Source organism: Hypanus sabinus, chromosome 13 (genome assembly GCF_030144855.1).
Source record: "Hypanus sabinus isolate sHypSab1 chromosome 13, sHypSab1.hap1, whole genome shotgun sequence".
Lineage (NCBI taxonomy): Eukaryota > Metazoa > Chordata > Chondrichthyes > Myliobatiformes > Dasyatidae > Hypanus > Hypanus sabinus.
This window is the reverse complement of record NC_082718.1, coordinates 86,835,910-86,854,472: the sequence shown is the minus strand read 5'-3', so window position 1 is coordinate 86,854,472 and position 18,563 is coordinate 86,835,910. Positions and strand designations below refer to the sequence as shown.

General features: G+C 43.5%; 1 protein-coding gene across 5 annotated transcripts in view; it reads left to right on the top strand.

Moving 5' to 3' along the window:
• The window catches only part of emid1 (EMI domain containing 1), a 466,983-nt gene that overhangs the window by 346,843 nt on the left and 101,577 nt on the right, over positions 1-18,563 (top strand). For all 5 annotated transcript variants that reach the window (XR_009515419.1, XM_059988080.1, XM_059988082.1 and 2 more), the window contains one exon: positions 11,728-11,799. Coding sequence is in view for 4 of the 5 variants with exons in the window: in XM_059988080.1 (XP_059844063.1) it covers positions 11,728-11,799 (72 nt within the window). In the remaining variant the exon portion in view is untranslated. The remainder of the gene's footprint in view (positions 1-11,727; positions 11,800-18,563) is intronic.

Sequence of the window (18,563 nt, the reverse complement as noted above, 5' to 3'; positions counted from 1 at the left end):
TACAAAGTATTCTCCTCAACATTGCCGTTGGCTTGTGTGCAGCTGAAATTCTAGGTTCTTGGAGCAGTCTCTGTAGTTCTTTGTACATTTGAAAAATCTAAGTGGAGGGGTGTAAGTGTTAATTTAAAAAGTCCATTAATGTTCAGGCAGAATTAACTCAGACAGACAGCGTAACTCTGCATCTGGGACAAGTATTATTAATTTATTTTGTTATACAGTAATTTTGCTTTTCCAGGTCCAGCTCACAATTTTATTTCATTTTTCTACCTTTGCCCCGTTAGGAGAGAGTATGTAGCTGTTTTGAAGCTATTCAGATCTCGCAACTAAACTGATATGTAAAGCCATTCTATTGAAAGAGAAAAATGGGCCAACTCCAGATCCCAACTGCAAATCCAATTCTGACTTGTTAATTATTTCGTGTTTCTGTCTCGTCTGAATAGAAAATTAAATACTCGAGCAATATATTTCTCAATATCACTAGGTCCCAGCTGACAACTAGTTACAAATTAATTCACAAATTCGATAAGTGGGGTATATTCTGCAAGTTCTAAGTGTTTGGACAGAGATTGTATCTCCTCAGGGAGTAGGTCACCAGTACATTTACTCGATGGATTTAAATTGTCAATGCTCAGGAATCGTTCTGTCACTTTGGCTGGCTGGGGCAAGGGAAGTTAGAATCAATTGGTGAACCACTTTGCAAGCACCTCCACACCATCACCATGAGCGGGACTTCATGGCGGCCAACCATTTTAATTCCCATTCTGAAACGTTGGCTCAGGGTCGAGGAGCAACACCTTATATTCCATCTGGGTAGCCTCCAACCTGATAGCATGAATATCAATTTCTCCTTCCCCTTCTCCCTTTCTTTCTTCGCCCCTTTGACCCTTTACTTCTCACCTGCCTATAACTTCTCCCAGGTCTCCTCCTCCTTCCCTTTCTCTGATGATCCACTCTCCTCTCCTATCAGATGCCTTCTTCTCCAGCCCTTTACCTTTCCCGCCCACATGGTTTCACCCATCACCTTCCAGCCAGTCTCTTCCCCTAACCCCCACCTTTATATTATGGCATCTTTCCCCTTCCTTCTCAGTCCTGAAGAAGGATCTCGGCTCAAGATGTTGACTATCTATTCATTTCTATAGGTGCTGCCCGACCTGCTGAATTCCTCCAGCATTTTGTGTTTGTTGCTGAGAACCAGCTGATTAAAGGGTAATTACGAATCTGCCACTGATTCAGTCTTTGAAGTAGTCTGCCATTCACTCTGCCCAGTGTTATCGCTCATCAAGGCTACTCAGTGCGTGATACGTTAGCGCTGTACTCAGATTATCCTTCCTGCGTGAACTGAGCTTGTCCTCTCAGTCAGGCCTGAGGCTCACATACCAAAGAACGTTTCCTTTGATGAAGTAACAAGGAACACTAATTTTGAAGGGTGATGATTGACAGAACGCAGGGGGAGGCTTGGATGGTTCCTGTGCATCAATTTAGAGAGAAGCTGGATTACAGGAATTCCTGTACCAGTGCAGGAGCCATGGTATGCAGCTAATGAAACTCAAGGGTTTACAGAGCTTTAGGAAGCTATTGAGAAGCAAATGCTTTGATCTCATATTAATCAATAAACTCTGTTTGAAACAACAATTGAAGGAAGGGTCAGGATACAAAGAACATGTACTTTACAGTATGCGTGTATGCACGGAAAAACATATCTCACTTCCCCCCTCCCCCGTCCCTCTTCTCTCTTTTTCTCCGCCTCCCTCACAATCTCTGTCCCCCTCTTCCTCACTACCCCCTCCCTCTCCCCCAATCCCTATCCCCCTCTCCCTCTCTCCCTCTCCCCCTCTGACCCTCCACATACCATCACCATGGCCATGACTTTGATTAGTTTCACGCTAATTTCAATTATGCTTTTCTTTCCCAAGAATTAGTGAGAGAAAATGTTCAGTCTTAAACGCTATATGGGAAAATAAATTCATGAAAAATAGCGACCCAACCATTTCATCTATTTTCAAAGCTGCCCTTGAAATTTATCAACGTTGCCTCATTTAGAGAGATTTATCAGGTACACCAGAACAATTGATATGCCGGTGCTGAAAGAGTCAGCAATGCTTTCAAAGTTTATATCAAGTTTGCTGTGTTTGCCTGAGTGATTTTTTTAAAAGTATTAAAATTGAGTTCAAAAACAGGTCCTCCTGGTGAAAGAGGATCTCCTGGCCAGGATGGTACATAAATACATACATACTCGGGAGGAAAAGAATACAAATATTAAAATTCCCAGTCTCAGGACATAAGAACAACAAGCAGTTGCTAATCTTGTTTCACTATTCACTTATCTCATATGTTCCATTCAAATTCCCACAAATCCCCCCGACGTGAAAACCACATTGGCCACCGGAGTGTACTAGGCATTGCCTCATTTCAATATTTCCCCTTTAGTTAGAAATTTGTTTGACGTTTTCCTGCAAACTTTAGCACATTTTAATAACTTTTTGGAAGCTGATCTATAATTGCTGCACAGCCAGTATACCTTTTGGCAAAACCCCGCCAAATGGAGCAACGCGGATGGATCTTAGAACCATGGCTTCTTCCTAGCATACTGCACCCTGAGTCACAGCATCTGAACTGCAGTTTTTGTAAACTTTGCTTTGACCTTTTGCGTCAGCCATGCTTTAAACTGTTTATGAGATGTCTAGAAGGATTATCTCCCGTGGTGGCCCTATGAGTTGCTATGAATGTGAGCTTGAGAAAGAAACAAACATTAGGCAAGGCTCCTACTTGCTCTTCATGGAGCCCTGCTGGAACGTCTTTGGTGAGCTGCTTCAGGACTGGATCTCACCACCTTTGTTGTCACAGACAGTGAGAATTAGCTTCACGCATGCAGGATTTTGGTTTTGGTGAAGCAGCAGAGAAAGAGGAAAAGAGCTGAGAGGTGGGAAAAGACCATACTTGGAGTTTGCTTGGGAGCATTGGGAGAGGTTCACATATTATTTTACATTGTATGATTAAATTTGATGTAATTAAGTTTAATGCAGTGTAGAGTTCTGTGGGCTGAGAGGCCTGTTCTTGCACTGTACTGTTCCCTGTCCTAAATTTGCAAAACTTAAACAGCATGTTACATTGTGCGGGTGAAAAATAAGTCAAATGCATGGACTCCGATTTGTACTGTTTGTGTACTTTATCCTATAGTATTTCGATGTCTAAATCAAGGAACTATTTTCCTCTAAGCATTGCCACCTTTGTTATCGAGTATATAAAATAGTATTCTATTTTATACCAAATGAAACATTTCATTGGTAATTAATTACCTTCATCTTACTTTAGTCATTGTTAATTTTGGTGGAAAAAAATATGGGTAGCAAGTATCAAAATGTGATCATCAGCATCATTATATGTGACGACCATGACTGTTCTTAGCAATTATTTTTACAGAAGTGGTTTGCCATTGTCTTCTTCAGGGCAGTGTCTTTACAGGTGAAATGACCCCAGCCATTATCAATACTCTTTAGAGATTATCTGCCTGGCTTGTGATACGCACCAACTGCTGGTACAACCATCCACCAGCTGCTCCCATGCTTTCATGTGACCCTGATCGGCGCTGAGCAGGTGCCACACTTTGCCCAAGGGGGACCTGCAGCCTAGTGCAGTGGTACAGCGCCGTTCGCCCCCTTTGGTAGAGACATATCTCCAATCCGCCACCCAACTTTCAGCAAGAAGAACTACTGAGATAACCAAAAAAGTTTGCACCGCATGGAATTATCTGCTCACTTTTCAATTGGTATTTGACTGCCTATTTTGTGCGCTGCTTCCCAATAAGGAGAGTGAAAGCAACATAACTTCAACATCAGTCACTGCAAAGGGCATTCCTCCTCCAACCATTCTCCCTTTGCTGTGCAGGCCACCTAACTATTCACAGTACAGCCAAGAGACCATAAGGAAGATATTGGTCTTTGGTTAGGGGGCTAAATGCGCGGTATCATAGCTGCTGTCCATTTTAGTCAGCTTCCAACATCTGGTTTCATTGACTTCAATGTTTGACTGATACTATGTTGTACATTCAGCATTGCCAACAAAGGATGAATTTCTAGTGAGCTGTGTGCAACACAAGCCAACATCTTGATGTTCTGCAGTAGTTTGTGCTTCGTCTTCGTTATAGTTCTTCACCCCTGACATCAATAATCCCTTCTCCAAATAATTTATAAATTTTGGTCCTTATTTTATTCATTTTATTGTCTCCTAATAGCCTGAGCAAATTGTTTAGTCATTCTTAAGTGTATTGGCAGAGTTTGAAAGCAACTTGGCTACATTCGCATAAAACAGAGAAACAAGAGATATGCTCAAGTTTTCCACAAGGGCAGTTACAGCATATATAATTTCAAAAATCAGATCAAATGTAAAATTTGAATAATAATTTAAATTGCTGGATTTAATATCATATTTGGAGGGGGACAAAACTGCAGACACTAGAAATCTGAAACAGTAACAGAAAATGCTGTTAACACAAGAGATTCTGCAGATGCTGGAAATCCAAAGCAACACACACACAAAATGATGGAGGAATTCAACGGGTCGGGCAGCATCTATGGAAATGAATAGATGGTTGACGTTTTGAGCTGAGACCCTTCTTCGGGACTGGATAGGAAGGGGGAAGATGCCAGAATAAAAAGGTGGGACGATCCCAATTCTGCCCCCAGACCTGGAGTATCTCACAGTTAAGTGCCACCCATTTTTCCTGCCACAGGAGATTTCTGCGGTCATTTTAATAGTGGGGTACATTCCACCTCGGACCAATATCAGGCAGGCTCTAGATGATTTGAGCAATGGGATCAACATGCATGGAACAGCACAACATCCTGGCCCGGCTCCATCATTTTTGGGGATTTTAACCAGGCCAGCTGAAAAAGTCAGTGAAACGGATCACTTGCAATACCAGAGGAAACAACACACTGGACCATTGCTACACCACCATCAAGTATGCCTATCATGCTATTCCACAGCCTCACTTTGGAAAGTCTGATCACCTGGCTGTACTTCTTCTCCCTGAGTATAAGCAGAGACTGAAGACTGCAGCACCAGCGTGAGGACCAAGAAGATATGGACGAGGGAAGCACAGGAGCACCTACAGGACTGCTTTGAATTGGCAGACTGGACTGTATTCAGAACTTTATCCTCGAACCTGGATGAGTATGCCGCAATTGTTACCAACTTCATTAAAACCTGTGTGGATGAGTGTGTGCCTACAAAGACTCACCGTACATTCCCAAACCAAAAGACAAGGATGAACGAGGAGGTACATCATCTGCTGAAGGCTAGATCTGTGGCATTTAAGTCTGGTGATCCAGGTCTGTACAAAAAAAAGACAGGTATGATTTGCATTTGGCTATTTAATGAGTGAAGAGACGATTCCGAACAAGGTTGGAGGTGACACCGGATGCACGTGAACTCTGGCAGGGTTTGCAGGACATTACTTCCTACAAAGCAAAACCCAATAGCATGAATGGCAGAGATGCTTCACCACCAGATGAGCTCAATGCCTCCTTTGCCCATTTTGAAAGGGAGTTTATAACTACAGCTGTGAAGAGGCCTGCTAAACCCTGTGATCTCTGTCTCGGAGGCTGATGTCAGGCTGTCTTTCAGGAGGGTGACCCCTTGTAAGGCGGAAGGCCCTGATGGAGTTTCTAGTAAGACTCTGAAAACTTGTGCCAACCAATTGGTGGGAGTATTCAAGGACATTTTCATCCTCTCACTGCCATGGGCGGAAGTTCCCACTTGCTTCAAAAAGGCAACAATTATAACAGTGCCTACAAAGAATAATGTGAGCTGCCTTAATGACTATCTCCCAGTAGCACTCACATCGACAGTGATGAAATGTTTTGAGAAGTTGGGCATGACTAGAATTAACTCCAGCCTCAGCAAGGACCAGCAAGGACCCACTGCAATTTGCCTTTCGCCACAATAGGTCTACGGCTGATGTAATCTCAATGGTTCTTCACATGGCCTAGGTCACCTGGGCAATACAGACACCCATGTCAGGGTGCTGTTCGTTGACTATAGCTCAGCATTTAACACCATCCTTCCCACAGTCCTGATCGATTAGCTACAGAATCTGGGCCTCTGTACCTCCCTCTGCAATTGGATCCTCAACTTTCTAATTGGAAAACCACAATCTGTGCAGATTGGTGATAATATCTCCTCCTCACTGACGTTCAATACTGGCAAACCTCAGGGGTGTGTGCTTAGCCCACTGCTCTACTTTCTATAAACACATAACAGTGCAGCTTGGCATAGCTCAAATATCATCTATAAACATTGATAATACATTCATTGTTGGTATGATCTCAGATGGAGATGAGAGGGTGTACAAGAGTGAGATACACCAACTAGTTGAGTGGTGTCGCAGCAACAACCTTGCACTCAACATCAGTAAGACGAAAGAGCTGATTGTGGGCAACAGTGATTGCGATGACTGTCTGGTATGGGGGGGGTGGGGGCTACTTCACAGGGTCGAAAGAAGCTACAGATAATTGTAAAATTAGTCAGCTCCATCTTGCGTACCAGCCTCTGTAGTACCCAAGACATCTTCAAGGAGCGTTGCCTCAGGAAGGCGACATGCACTATTAAGGACCCTCCACCCAGGACATGCCCTCTTCTCATTGCTACCATCAGGAAGGAAATACAGAAGCCTGAAGGCACACACTCAGTGATTCACAAACAGCTTCTTCCCCTCTGCCATCTGATTCCTAAATGGAGATTAAACCTATGAACATCACCTCACTTTCTTTTTTTTTGATACAGTGTTTCTGTTTTGCACTATTTTTAATCTATTTAATATACATAAGTATATATACATACTGAAATTGATTGGCTCGTTGATTAATTAATTGATTTCTATATTATGTATTGCATTGAACTGCTGCTGCTAAGTTAACAAATTTCATGACACATGCCGGTGATAATAAACCTGATTCTGATTCTGTAAGGTGCTTGGTGAATCTAGGTGGGTGGGAAAGATCAAGGACTGGAGAAGAAAGAATCTGATAAGAGAGGAGAATTGACAATAGGAGAAAGGAAAGGAGGAAGGGACCCGGGGGAAGTAATAGGCTGATGAGAAAAAGTGAAAGGTCAGAGTAGGAAATAGAGGGGGGGGGGGAATTGTTTACCGAAAGAGAAAATACTGTAAATATCTATTTATTGATTGATTGATTTTTATTGTAAATGTTTATTTATCTATCTATCAATCACGATTTGGTGCAGATAGGCCTTTCTGACCCTTTCATCTCTGCAGTCCCCTAACTTAACCCTAGCCTAATCATAGTACAACTTACAATGACCAATTAACCTACCAATCACTACGTCTTTGGACGGTGGGAGGAAACTGGAGCACCCAGAGGAAACCCACGTGGTCACGGGGTGGACGTAGAATTCCTTACAGGCAGCGGCGGGTTGTTGGTACTATAAAGTATTGTGCTAACCACTACGTTACCACACCGCCCCGATATTCAGCAGGTCAGGCAGCCTCAGTGAGAGAGAGAAAGACAGAGATGATGTTTCCAGTTGGCTGGTGATCTTTCATTAGAATTGGCCGACTATTGGGATTGCAGTAATTTGTCAACGTATACCATGCTAGCAAAACAGTTTAGTTAGATTGCAGTGATATTGCAGAGACTAAAGGTATTACAAATGGCCACAACTGCATTCAAGAAAAAATTTTTAGTTACCAGTATCTTAATTTCCACGGGAATGGTTGTGAATTATGTTGTGCAAGCATTCGGGGTTAAACAGTATATTATCTTTGTACTTTAATGAATATACTTCTTCCACTTATCACCTAAATATCTAGATTATATGTAGATAATTTAGCATGGAGTGAAGAATGCCTGTGCTGGTTGTCCATCCTGTCTGAGGATGACCAGAGACCTGTTCGGGAGAGTTTTTAAAGTGGGAAAGCCATTGAACTGGGGCACTCCCACTGGCCCTTGGAACTCCGGGTCCAGTGGTGCAAACCAGTCACAGACTGAGCCCTTGCTTGGTTGCGGTGGCTGACTGTGGCATCTTCTGTGCCCTGTCACGCCCTTCGCTCACCACGGATCATTGCAGTTCCTCCTTCATAGCCATGGGATCTCATCTGCCCAGTCCGCCGGAGCTGACAGGAGTAATAGACAATTCTCTGTAAAGTATAAGCCGAAGGAATCTTGCCTATCCACATACAAAAGGTTCACCTTGTATATTGATTAAAGCACTCAACTTCTGCTGAAAGCTGAGGATGGAGTAAAACCAGCTGTGAAAACTATAAGTCATCTTGATTAGCTTTAATTGTCTCTTCCACTAAATGTCTAAAAAGCACATTGAAATAAATAATCTTTCAAAATAAATGCAAATAAAAATATAAGTAATTAAAATCATTAAAAGAAGCAACATAGCTCCCAAGCCTTGTAGCCTTTCTGTCCCCATTCCAACTTGTGGAACTTCAGGTCCCACAGGAATGACCTGGCTCAGGATCCCAATGTAAAACAGGGAAATCACAGCAAGGCTGTGCTGGTATGGAACCTGGCACTGGCAGGCTTGGCCTTCCGAGCCTGTCAATAAATCCCGGGTGTTTGCATTTGACAGGATGTGCTTACAAGTCCAATGTTCAGTGCCTGAAGAGACAACAACCAGTAATATCTATCTGCAAATGCTGATGTTCAAAGTTCAAAGTACATTGATTATCAAAGTATGTATAGTATGTACAACCTTGAGATTCGTCTCCTTACAGTCAGCCACAGAGCAAAGAAACCCGATAGAACCCATTAAAAAATGACCGTCTAACCCCCAATGTGCCAGAAAAAATCGTGGAACCAATGAAAGGAAGCAAATAACATTCAGAACTGAAGTTCACAGAAGTGAGTCCACAGCCGCAAGGCCAGTCAGAGCCAATCCAGGTTTGTTGCAAGCCATAGCCTCAGTTCAGCACAGATGTTAATAGTGGACTCAGCAATTCCTGCACAATGCCCACTCACGGTAAAGAATGGTACCGTTACTGAATCATTCAGCAATGTTCCAGAATGCCAGATTAACTCTTGTTAAAGAGTCAGCATTGCCATGGTTCTTGTTAAAGAGTCAGCATTGCCATGGTTCTTGTTAAAGAGTCAGCATTGCCATGGTTCTTGTTAAAGAGACAGCATTGCCATGGTTCTTGTTAAAGAGTCAGCATTGCCATGGTTCTTGTTAAAGAGTCAGCATTGCCATGGTGCTCAGGGTCAGATGCCTTATACATCCTCACCATAACATTCCAACTATTATACTCAATACTTTGATTTATAAACGCCAATGTACTAAAAGCTCTCATTACTACCCTACCTACCTGTGACGCCACTTTGGAACTATGTGCTCATTGGAACAAAATACTACCTTTTAAGGCCAGGTGTTTGTTTGTTTGTTTATTTATTTACAAGGCACAATTAATCTACCAGCTGAAGAGTCCTTTTTATTGTACTAGGGAACTGTTGACAACAACAGGATAAGAGATGTCCTTGAGCTTGGTGCTAGTGGACAGTGAGGAAGGTTTTCAAAGCTTGCAGACGGATTTGGACCAGCTGGAAAAATGGGCTGAAAAATGGCAGATGGAGCTTAATGCAGACAAGTGTGAGATATTGCACTTTGGTAGAACATTACAAGGTAAATGGTAGGGCACTGAGGAGTGCAGTAGAACAGAGGGATCTAGGAATATAGATACAAAATTCCCTAAAAGTGGCGTCACAGGTAGATAGGGTAGTAATGAGAGCTTTTAGTACATTGGCCTTTATAAATCAAAGTATTGAGTATAATAGTTGGAATGTTATGGTGAGATTGTATAAGGCATTAGTGAGGCCGAATTTGGAGTATTGTGTGCAGTTTTGGTCTGAATTACAGGAAGGATATTAATAAGGTTGAAAGAGTGCAGAGAAGGTTTACAAGGATGTTGCTGGGACTTGAGAACCTGAGTTACAGAGAAAGGTTGAATAGGTTAGGACTTTATTCCCTGGAGCGTAGAAGAATGAGGGGAGATTTGATAGAGATATATAAAATGATGATGGGTATAGATAGAGTGAATGCAAGCAGGCTTTTGCCACTGAGGCTAGAGGAGAAAATAAACCAGAGGACATGGGTTAAGGGTGAAGGGGGAAAAGTTTAAAGGGAACATGGTGGGGGGGGGGCTTCTTCACACAGAGAGTGGTGGGAGTGTGGAATAAGCTGCCAGATGAAGTTGTAAATGCTGGCTCACCTTTAACATTTAAGAAAAACTTGGACAGGTACATGGATGAGAGGGGTATGGAGGGATATGCCCCAGGTGCAGGTCAGTGGGACTAGGCAGAAAAATGGTTCGCCATAGCCAAGAAGGACCAAAAGGCCTGTTTCTGTGCTGTAATGTTCTATGGTTCTATGTGCTTTCAAGCTTCCCTGATCTTCTGCCTGGTGGTGGGGTGTGGTGGGCTCGGGTTATCTATTTATTGAGATACAGTGCGGATTAGGCCCAATTTCAAGCCACATTGCCCAGCGCTCCCCAATTTAAACCTAGCCTAATCGTAAGACAATTTACAATGTAGAACCTACCAACTGGTACTAGGGCTGTGGTAGGAAACCGGAGCACCCGGAGGAAACCCACACGGTCACAGGAAGAATGTCCAAACTCCTCACAGGCAGCCGGTAATATCTTATGTGATGAAGAACAGACGAAAGCGTGAATATGTAGATGATGTCATTGTGGAGCTCAGAAGCTCACACAACCGCTCAGATCAGCATACATCTCAGTCTGTTTTGACGCCACAATGAGAGGTATTTTCATGTTTGGATCCAGTGACACCTTCTGCTTCAAAGTCTGAAAGGAACTGTGTGACGAGTCAAGCCTTGGGGATTGTCACGGAGATATCGGATCCTTCTTGTGCCGCCACTGGAGTTAGAAACTTCCAGTTTCTGGGCCTCACCGTCCACGTGACTGTGGCATGTAGTCTGTGAATGCTGGCAACAGTGTTAACAATTAGCTGCTCGGAGCTGCTGTCTGTCTTGGCTGGAGTACAAATGCTGTGGTTCACCTGTCCACAAGGCTGTTGGAGATGGTACGTGCCCAGGCATGTGAAAAGTTACAAGGGAAATATCACCCATTTAGCAGTCCACTCATTGATATGTATTGGAGAGCCTTTCTCTGAGATACATTCAATCATTTATTCAATGAATCATCCCATCACTTCCATTGTTTTAACATGTAACAACAGGGAATGAGGCCCCCGGGGTTGACCACGGATATTGTGTCCAGCTTGCTTCCTTGATCCGCATGTCAGGGCAGGATGACGTGGAAAGTAAGCTCCCCTCTCCACACAGCTGGTGAATCCAAAGCAACGGCAGAGACCGACACAGTTTGACACCAGCGGCGTCGCAGGAGTTGCCAGTCAGCGTTGAACTCAAAGTAGGGCTGCCTGAGGGAATAGCTCTGGGTTTTTCCCTCAGGGTTACTCCCGAAGCCTGCACTATGAGTGGATATAGTCGCAAGGCAACAGAGATTTGAGATCAGAGTTTTCCTTCTGGTAGAAGAGCTACCAACCACAGCTATCGAGCCACATCTGCCCGGACAACAAGGAATATGTTAAGATTATCTATACCATTGTCTATTTAATGCCATGATGGGATATATCATACCTCTCTAATTCCCACAGATATTTACATGCTTTGTTGTCTGAGGATTGCCTTTAATTTTTTTTTCTCTGTCCTTATTAATAATTCCAGGTCTAAGGGGTGAACCAGGTATTCGTGGTCCATCTGGGGTTCCAGGAGCACAAGGACCTGTCGGGCCACCAGGTTAGTGGTTTCCATGAAAGCAAAATACTGCAGAGGCTGCTACTCTGAGATAAAAACAAGAAACTGCTGGAAATGCTTGGCAGGTTAGGCAGTATCTATGGAGAGATAAGCAGAATGAACATTTCAGGACAATCATCAATGGTTTAATCACAGTGTCCAAAGCTGAGCAGCCAATTTGTAATGTTTATTTGATGCCTTCATATAAGAAAGTAGTGATGCTTAAGCAAGTGAATAATTAAAACACATTTTCAATGAATTATAAATTGCTGTGGAAAGATAAAAAGAACTCTTCAACTTCCACTTATGTTCTCGATATTTATTGTTTATTTATTATTATCATTAATTTCTTTTTGTACTTGCACAATTTCTTGTCTTTTGCACACTGGTTGAATGCCCAAGTTGGTGCGGTCTTTCATTGATTCTGTTATGCCCGTGGCCCCCTCCTTTTTGAGAATCACAAGTTCACTATTAAGTCAGGTCAGGAGACCCAGAAAATGAGAGAAAGACATGCAGAATCCACAAAGAGTTGGAATGTGTCCTGGCCTCCGAAAAGCGGAACCATTGATAACGGCTATTGTCTCTTGGAGACAGAATTGTGTATTGAATACTGTACGATTCAGCAAAACCCCCAGGCAATGAACCGAGGGGGGTTGGTGGAGGGATTGCATCATCACAACCTGACTGACATCTGAGAACCTGTGAGTCAGGATAAAAGAGGGTCTGGGGAACAGCCCCTCAGACGCACCAGAAGAAATGCTAGAACTCCTGTAACAGCGTAATAACCATATAACCATATAACAATCACAGCACGGAAACAGGCCATCTCGGCCCTCCTAGTCCGTGCCGAACTCTTAATCTCGCCTAGTCCCACCTACCCGCACTCAGCCCATAATCCTCCACTCCTTTCCTGTCCATATACCTATCCAATTTTACCTTAAATGACACAACTGAACTGGCCTCTACTACTTCTACAGGAAGCTCATTCCACACAGCTATCACTCTCTGAGTAAAGAAATACCCCCTCGTGTTTCCCTTAAACTTTTGCCCCCTAACTCTCAAGTCATGTCCTCTCGTTCGAATCTCCCCTACTCGCAATGGAAACAGCCTATTCACGTCAACTCTATCTATCCCTCTCAAAATTTGAAATACCTCGATCAAATCCCCCCTCAACCTTCTACGCTCCAATGAATAGAGACCTAACTTGTTCAACCTTTCTCTGTAACTTAAGTGCTGAAACCCAGGTAACATCCTAGTAAATCGTCTCTGCACTCTCTCTAATTTATTGATGTCTTTCCTATAATTCGGTGACCAGAACAGTACACAATATTCCAAATTTGGCCTTACCAATGCCTTGTACAATTTTAACATTACATCCCAACTTCTGTACTCAATGCTCTGATTTATAAAGGCCAGCATTCCAAAAGCCTTCTTCACCACCCTATCTACATGAGACTCCACCTTCAGGGAACTGTGCACTGTTATTCCTAGATCTCTCTGTTCCACTGCATTCCTCAATGCCCTACCATTTACCCTGTATGTTCTATTTGGATTATTCCTGCCAAAATGTAGAACCTCACACTTCTCAGCATTAAACTCCATCTGCCAACGTTCAGCCCATTCTTCTAACCGGCATAAATCTCCCTGAAAGCTTTGAAAACCCACCTCATTATCCACAAGACCTCCTACCTTAGTATCATCGGCATACTTACTAATCCAATTTACCACCCCATCATCCAGATCATTTATGTATATTACAAACAACATTGGGCCCAAAACAGATCCCTGAGGCACCCCGCTAGTCACCGGCCTCCATCCCGATAAACAATTATCCACCACTACTCTCTGGCATCTCCCATCCAGCCACTGTTGAATCCATTTTATTACTCCAGCATTAATACCTAACGACTGAACCTTCTTAACTAACCTTCTATGTGGAACTTTGTCAAAGGCCTTGCTGAAGTCCATATAGACTACATCCACTGCCTTACCCTCGTCAACATTCCTCGTAACTTCTTCAAAAAATTCAATAAGGTTTGTCAAACATGACCTTCCACACACAAATCTATGCTGGCTACTCCTAATCAGATCCTGTCTATCCAGATAATTATAAATACTATCTCTAAGAATACTTTCCATTAATTTACCCACCACTGATGTCAAACTGACAGGTCTATAATTGCTAGGCTTACTTTTAGAACCCTTCTTAAACAATGGAACCACATGAGCTATACGCCAATCCTCCGGCACAATCCCCATTTCTAATGACATCTGAAAGATCTCCGTCAGAGCTCCTGCTATCTCTACACAAACTTCCCTCAAGGTCCTGGGGAATATCCTGTCAGGACCCAGAGATTTATCCACTTTTAAATTTCTTTAAAGCGCCAGTACTTCCACCTCTTTAATTGTCATAGGTTCCATAACTTCCTTACTTGTTTCCCACACCTTACACAATTCAATATTCTTCTCCTTAGTGAATACCGAAGAGAAGAAATTGTTCAAAATCTCTCCCATCTCCCTCGGCTCCACACATAGCTGACCACCCTGATTCTCTAAGGGACCAATTTTATCCCTCACTATCCTCTTGCTTTTAATATAACTGTTGAAACCTTTCGGATTTACTTTCACCTTATTTGCCAAACCAACCTCGTATCTTCTTTTAGCTTTTCTAATCTCTTTCTTAAGATTCCTTTTACATTCTTTATATTCCTCGACCAATTCCTTTACTCCATGCTGCCTATATATATTGTAGACATCCCTCTTTTTCCGAACCAAGTTTCTAATATCGCTTGAAAACCATGGTGCTTTCAAACCTTTAATCTTTCCTTTCAACCTAACAGGAACATGAAGATTCTGTACCCTCATAATTTCACCCTTAAATGACCTCCATTTCTCTATTACCTCCTTCCCATAAAACAACTTGACCCAATCCACTCTCTCTAAATCCCTTTGCATCTCCTCAAAGTTAGCCTTTCTCCAATCAAAAATCTCAACTCTAGGTCCAGTCCCGTCCTTCTCCATAATTATATTGAAGCTAATGCTATTGTGATCACTGGACCCGAAGTGCTCCCCAACACCTACATCTGTCAGCTGACCTATCGCATTCCCTAACAGGAGATCCAACACTGCCCCATCTCTAGTTCTATGTATTGTTGCAAAAAACTATCCTGCACACATTTCACAAACTCTAAACCATCCAGCCCTTTTACAGAATGAGCTTCCCAGTCTATGTGTGGAAAATTAAAATCTCCCACAATCACCACCTTGTGTTCACTACAAATATCTGCTATCTCCTTACACATTTGCTCTTCCAACTCACGCTCCCCATTAGGTGGCCTATAATACACTCCTATCAGTGTTACTACACCTTTCCCATTCCTCAATTCCACCCAAATAGCCTCCCTAGAGGAGCTCTCTAATCTATCCTTCCAAAGCACCGCCATAAGATTTTCTCGGACAAGCAATGCAACACCTCCTCCTCTGGCCCCTCCTACTCTATCACACCTGAAGCAACTAAATCCAGGAATATTTAGTTGCCAATCACACCCTTCCTGCAACCATGTTTCACTAATAGCTACAACATCATAATTCCAGGTATCAATCCACGCTTTAAGCTCATCCACCTTTCTTACAATGCTCCTAGCATTAAAATAGATACATTTAAGATACTCTCCATCTCCTCCTCTCTTTTCATCCCTAACAATGCATTCAAATTTATTATCCTTTTCTTTCTTCTCCCCTACATCTTCAGGCTGAGTGCATCCCTTCTCCATCACCTGCCTTTCCTCCCTCACACACTGTCTATTTACTTGCTCTACTGGTGAACTAACCTCCTCTCCCATAGTTTCATCAAATTGATTCCCACCCCCCCATCTTACTAGTTTAAAGTCTGCCCTGTAGCCCTAGCAAACCTCCCCGCTAGGATATTGGTCCCCCCAGGATTCAAGTGTAACCTGTCCTTCTTGAACAGGTCACGCCTGCCCCAAAAGAGGTCCCAATGATCCAGAAACTTGAATCCCTGCCCCCTGCTCCAATCCCTCAGCCACGCATTCATCCTCCACCTAATTCCATCCCTACTCTCACTGTCGCGTGGCACAGGCAGTAATCCCGAGATTACTACCTTTGCGGTCCTTCTTCTTAACTGCCTTCCTAACTCCCTATACTCTCGTTTCAGGACCTCTTCCCCTTTCCTACCTATGTCATTGGTACCTACATGTACCACGACATCTGGCTCCTCACCCTCCCACTTCAGGATATCTTGGACGCAATCAGAAACGTCCCAAACCCTGGCACCAGGGAGGCAAACCACCATCCGGGACTCCCGATCACCTCCACAGATTCGCCTGTCTGAACCCCTGACTATCGAGTCCCCTATTACTATGGACCTCTTTCTTCTATTCCTACCCTTCTGAGCTACAGGGCCGTCCTCTGTGCCGGAGGCCCAGCCACTGTCACTTCCTCCAGGTAGGCTGTCCCCCCCAACAGTACTCAAACATGAGTACTTATTGTCAAGGGGTACAGCCACTGGGGTACTCTCTAGTACCTGCCTCTTCCCTTTCCTGACCGTGACCCACCTATCTGCCTCCCGTGGCCCCGGAGTGACCACCTGCCTGCAACTCCTCTCAATCACCTCCTCACTCTCCCTGACCAGGCGAAGGTCATCGAGCTGCAGCTCCAGTTCCCTAACTCGGTCCCTCAGGAGCTGCAGTTCGATGCACCTGGCGCAGATGTGGACGTCCGGGAGGCTCAGAGACTCCAGGATCTCCCACATCCAACACTGAGAACAACAAGCTGCCCTCACACTCATACTTCCTGAATAACTGAAAATAACAAGGAGAACTAAAAGATAAGCCTACTGTGCCCTCTTCCGCCTAAGCCCTCTGAGCCCAAGCCCTACACTCTGCGTCCAGCTCACTCCGCTGCCTGCAAAGCTGAAATAGCGAAAGCCGGTGGAAAAGCCCATGTGCGTCCTTTTCCATTTGCCTTGGAATTGGTGGGCCTTTACCACGGAAGCACAGCTTTAGCTAACCACAAAGGGGAAATCAGCTCCCAACGACTCTCGAAGGATTGACATCATAAAAGGAATGGGCAAGTTAAACCTCCATCTTTCTCTCCAACCAAAAAGCTGCAGCTTGAATGAACTTGAGTGACTTATATATTTCCATCGGACAATACTTTATCCCCTAGACAATGATAGAGCCATTCCTTATTGATTATTATTATACACGTGCTTTTAGATTTAGTATTGACGACGTATATTATCTGTATGTTTGCATTGGTATTATTTTTGTTTATTTTTAACAATAAATACTGTTAAAAATAGTACCATCAGACTTCAACGGACCTCTCTGTCTTTGCTGGTAAGTGACCCAGTTACAGGGTACGTAACAATTCTATTATGGTAATTATTCTATCATGGATTTATTGAGTATGCCTGCAAGAAAATGAATCGCAATGTCCAAAAGTAAATTTATTATCCAAGTACATATATGTTACCATATACAACCCTGAGATTTATTTCCTTGTGGGCATACTCAATAAATCCATAATAGGATAATAACCATAACAGAGTTAATGATAGACCACAAAAGAGGTTAATACTGGTAGGAAGCTGATAGAATATGGTGACGTATATGTACTTTTATAATAAACTTACTTTGAACTTTAAAATGAAAGACAAATCTGCTTTGTGTTCATTGCACTGAGTTAGAAGGAGTTGGTCCTTGCATCTATCAATAAGTCCTTCTGAGTAAATCAGGTCTTTCTCATTTGATGAGAAAATCTGCAGATGCTGGAAATCCAAGCTTCACACACAAAATGCTGGAGGAACTCAGCAGGCTTAGCAGCATCTATGGAAAAGAGTAAGCAGACGATATTTCGGCCAAGATCCTTCATTAGCCCCTTTTCCATATGATACTGAGTGACCATGAAGGCAGCTCTGGAGGCATCGTCATTGGAAATGCTGGTTAGAATCATCATATGTTCATTCGTAATGTGCAATTCCATATGATGTGGGTGATCATGGTCTTTCCATGACCACGATTGTTTTTTTCCAAATTTTTCTACAGAAGTCACTTGCCATTGGCTTCTTCTGGGCAGTGTCTTTACAAGACAAGTGGCCCCAGCCATCATCAATGCTCTTCAGAGATTGTCTGCCTGGTGTCAGTGGTCACGTAACCAGGACTTGTGATATGCACCAGCTGCCCTTACGACCATCCACCGCATGCTCCCATGGTTTCACATGATCCTGATCAGGGGGCCAAGTAGGTGCTACCTTGCCCAAGGGTGACCTGCAAACTAGCAGAGGGAAGGTGTGCCTTACACCTCCTTTAATAGAGACGTATCTCCACCCCAGCACCCCGTCAGTTTCCTAGTGTATTGGGCCATCTGGTCTGCAGGAACTGCTGCAGACTTTAAACAGAAAGGCGACTGCTTCAATCGTAGTAGCAGAAGAACATCTCTCTTTTCCAGGTAGGTAAGTAACTATTGGATACCAACAACAGTCTCTTCCTCCCAGCTAGACAACTCTTCCCAGTCACCAATGTTGGCTTCTCAGTCTAGACCCCGGGCCACTGCTCCTCCAATTGCAGGCTATCCTCCTCTCTGTCAAGAAATTGCCCTCATAGAGTGTGACAGTGCAGAAACAGGCTCTTTGGTCCATCTAATCCATGCCAAACTATTATTCTGCCTAGATTCGTCAACCTGCACCTGGACCACAGCCCTCGTAACCCTCCCATCTTAACCAAATTCCTCTTAGTCTGGGCCAC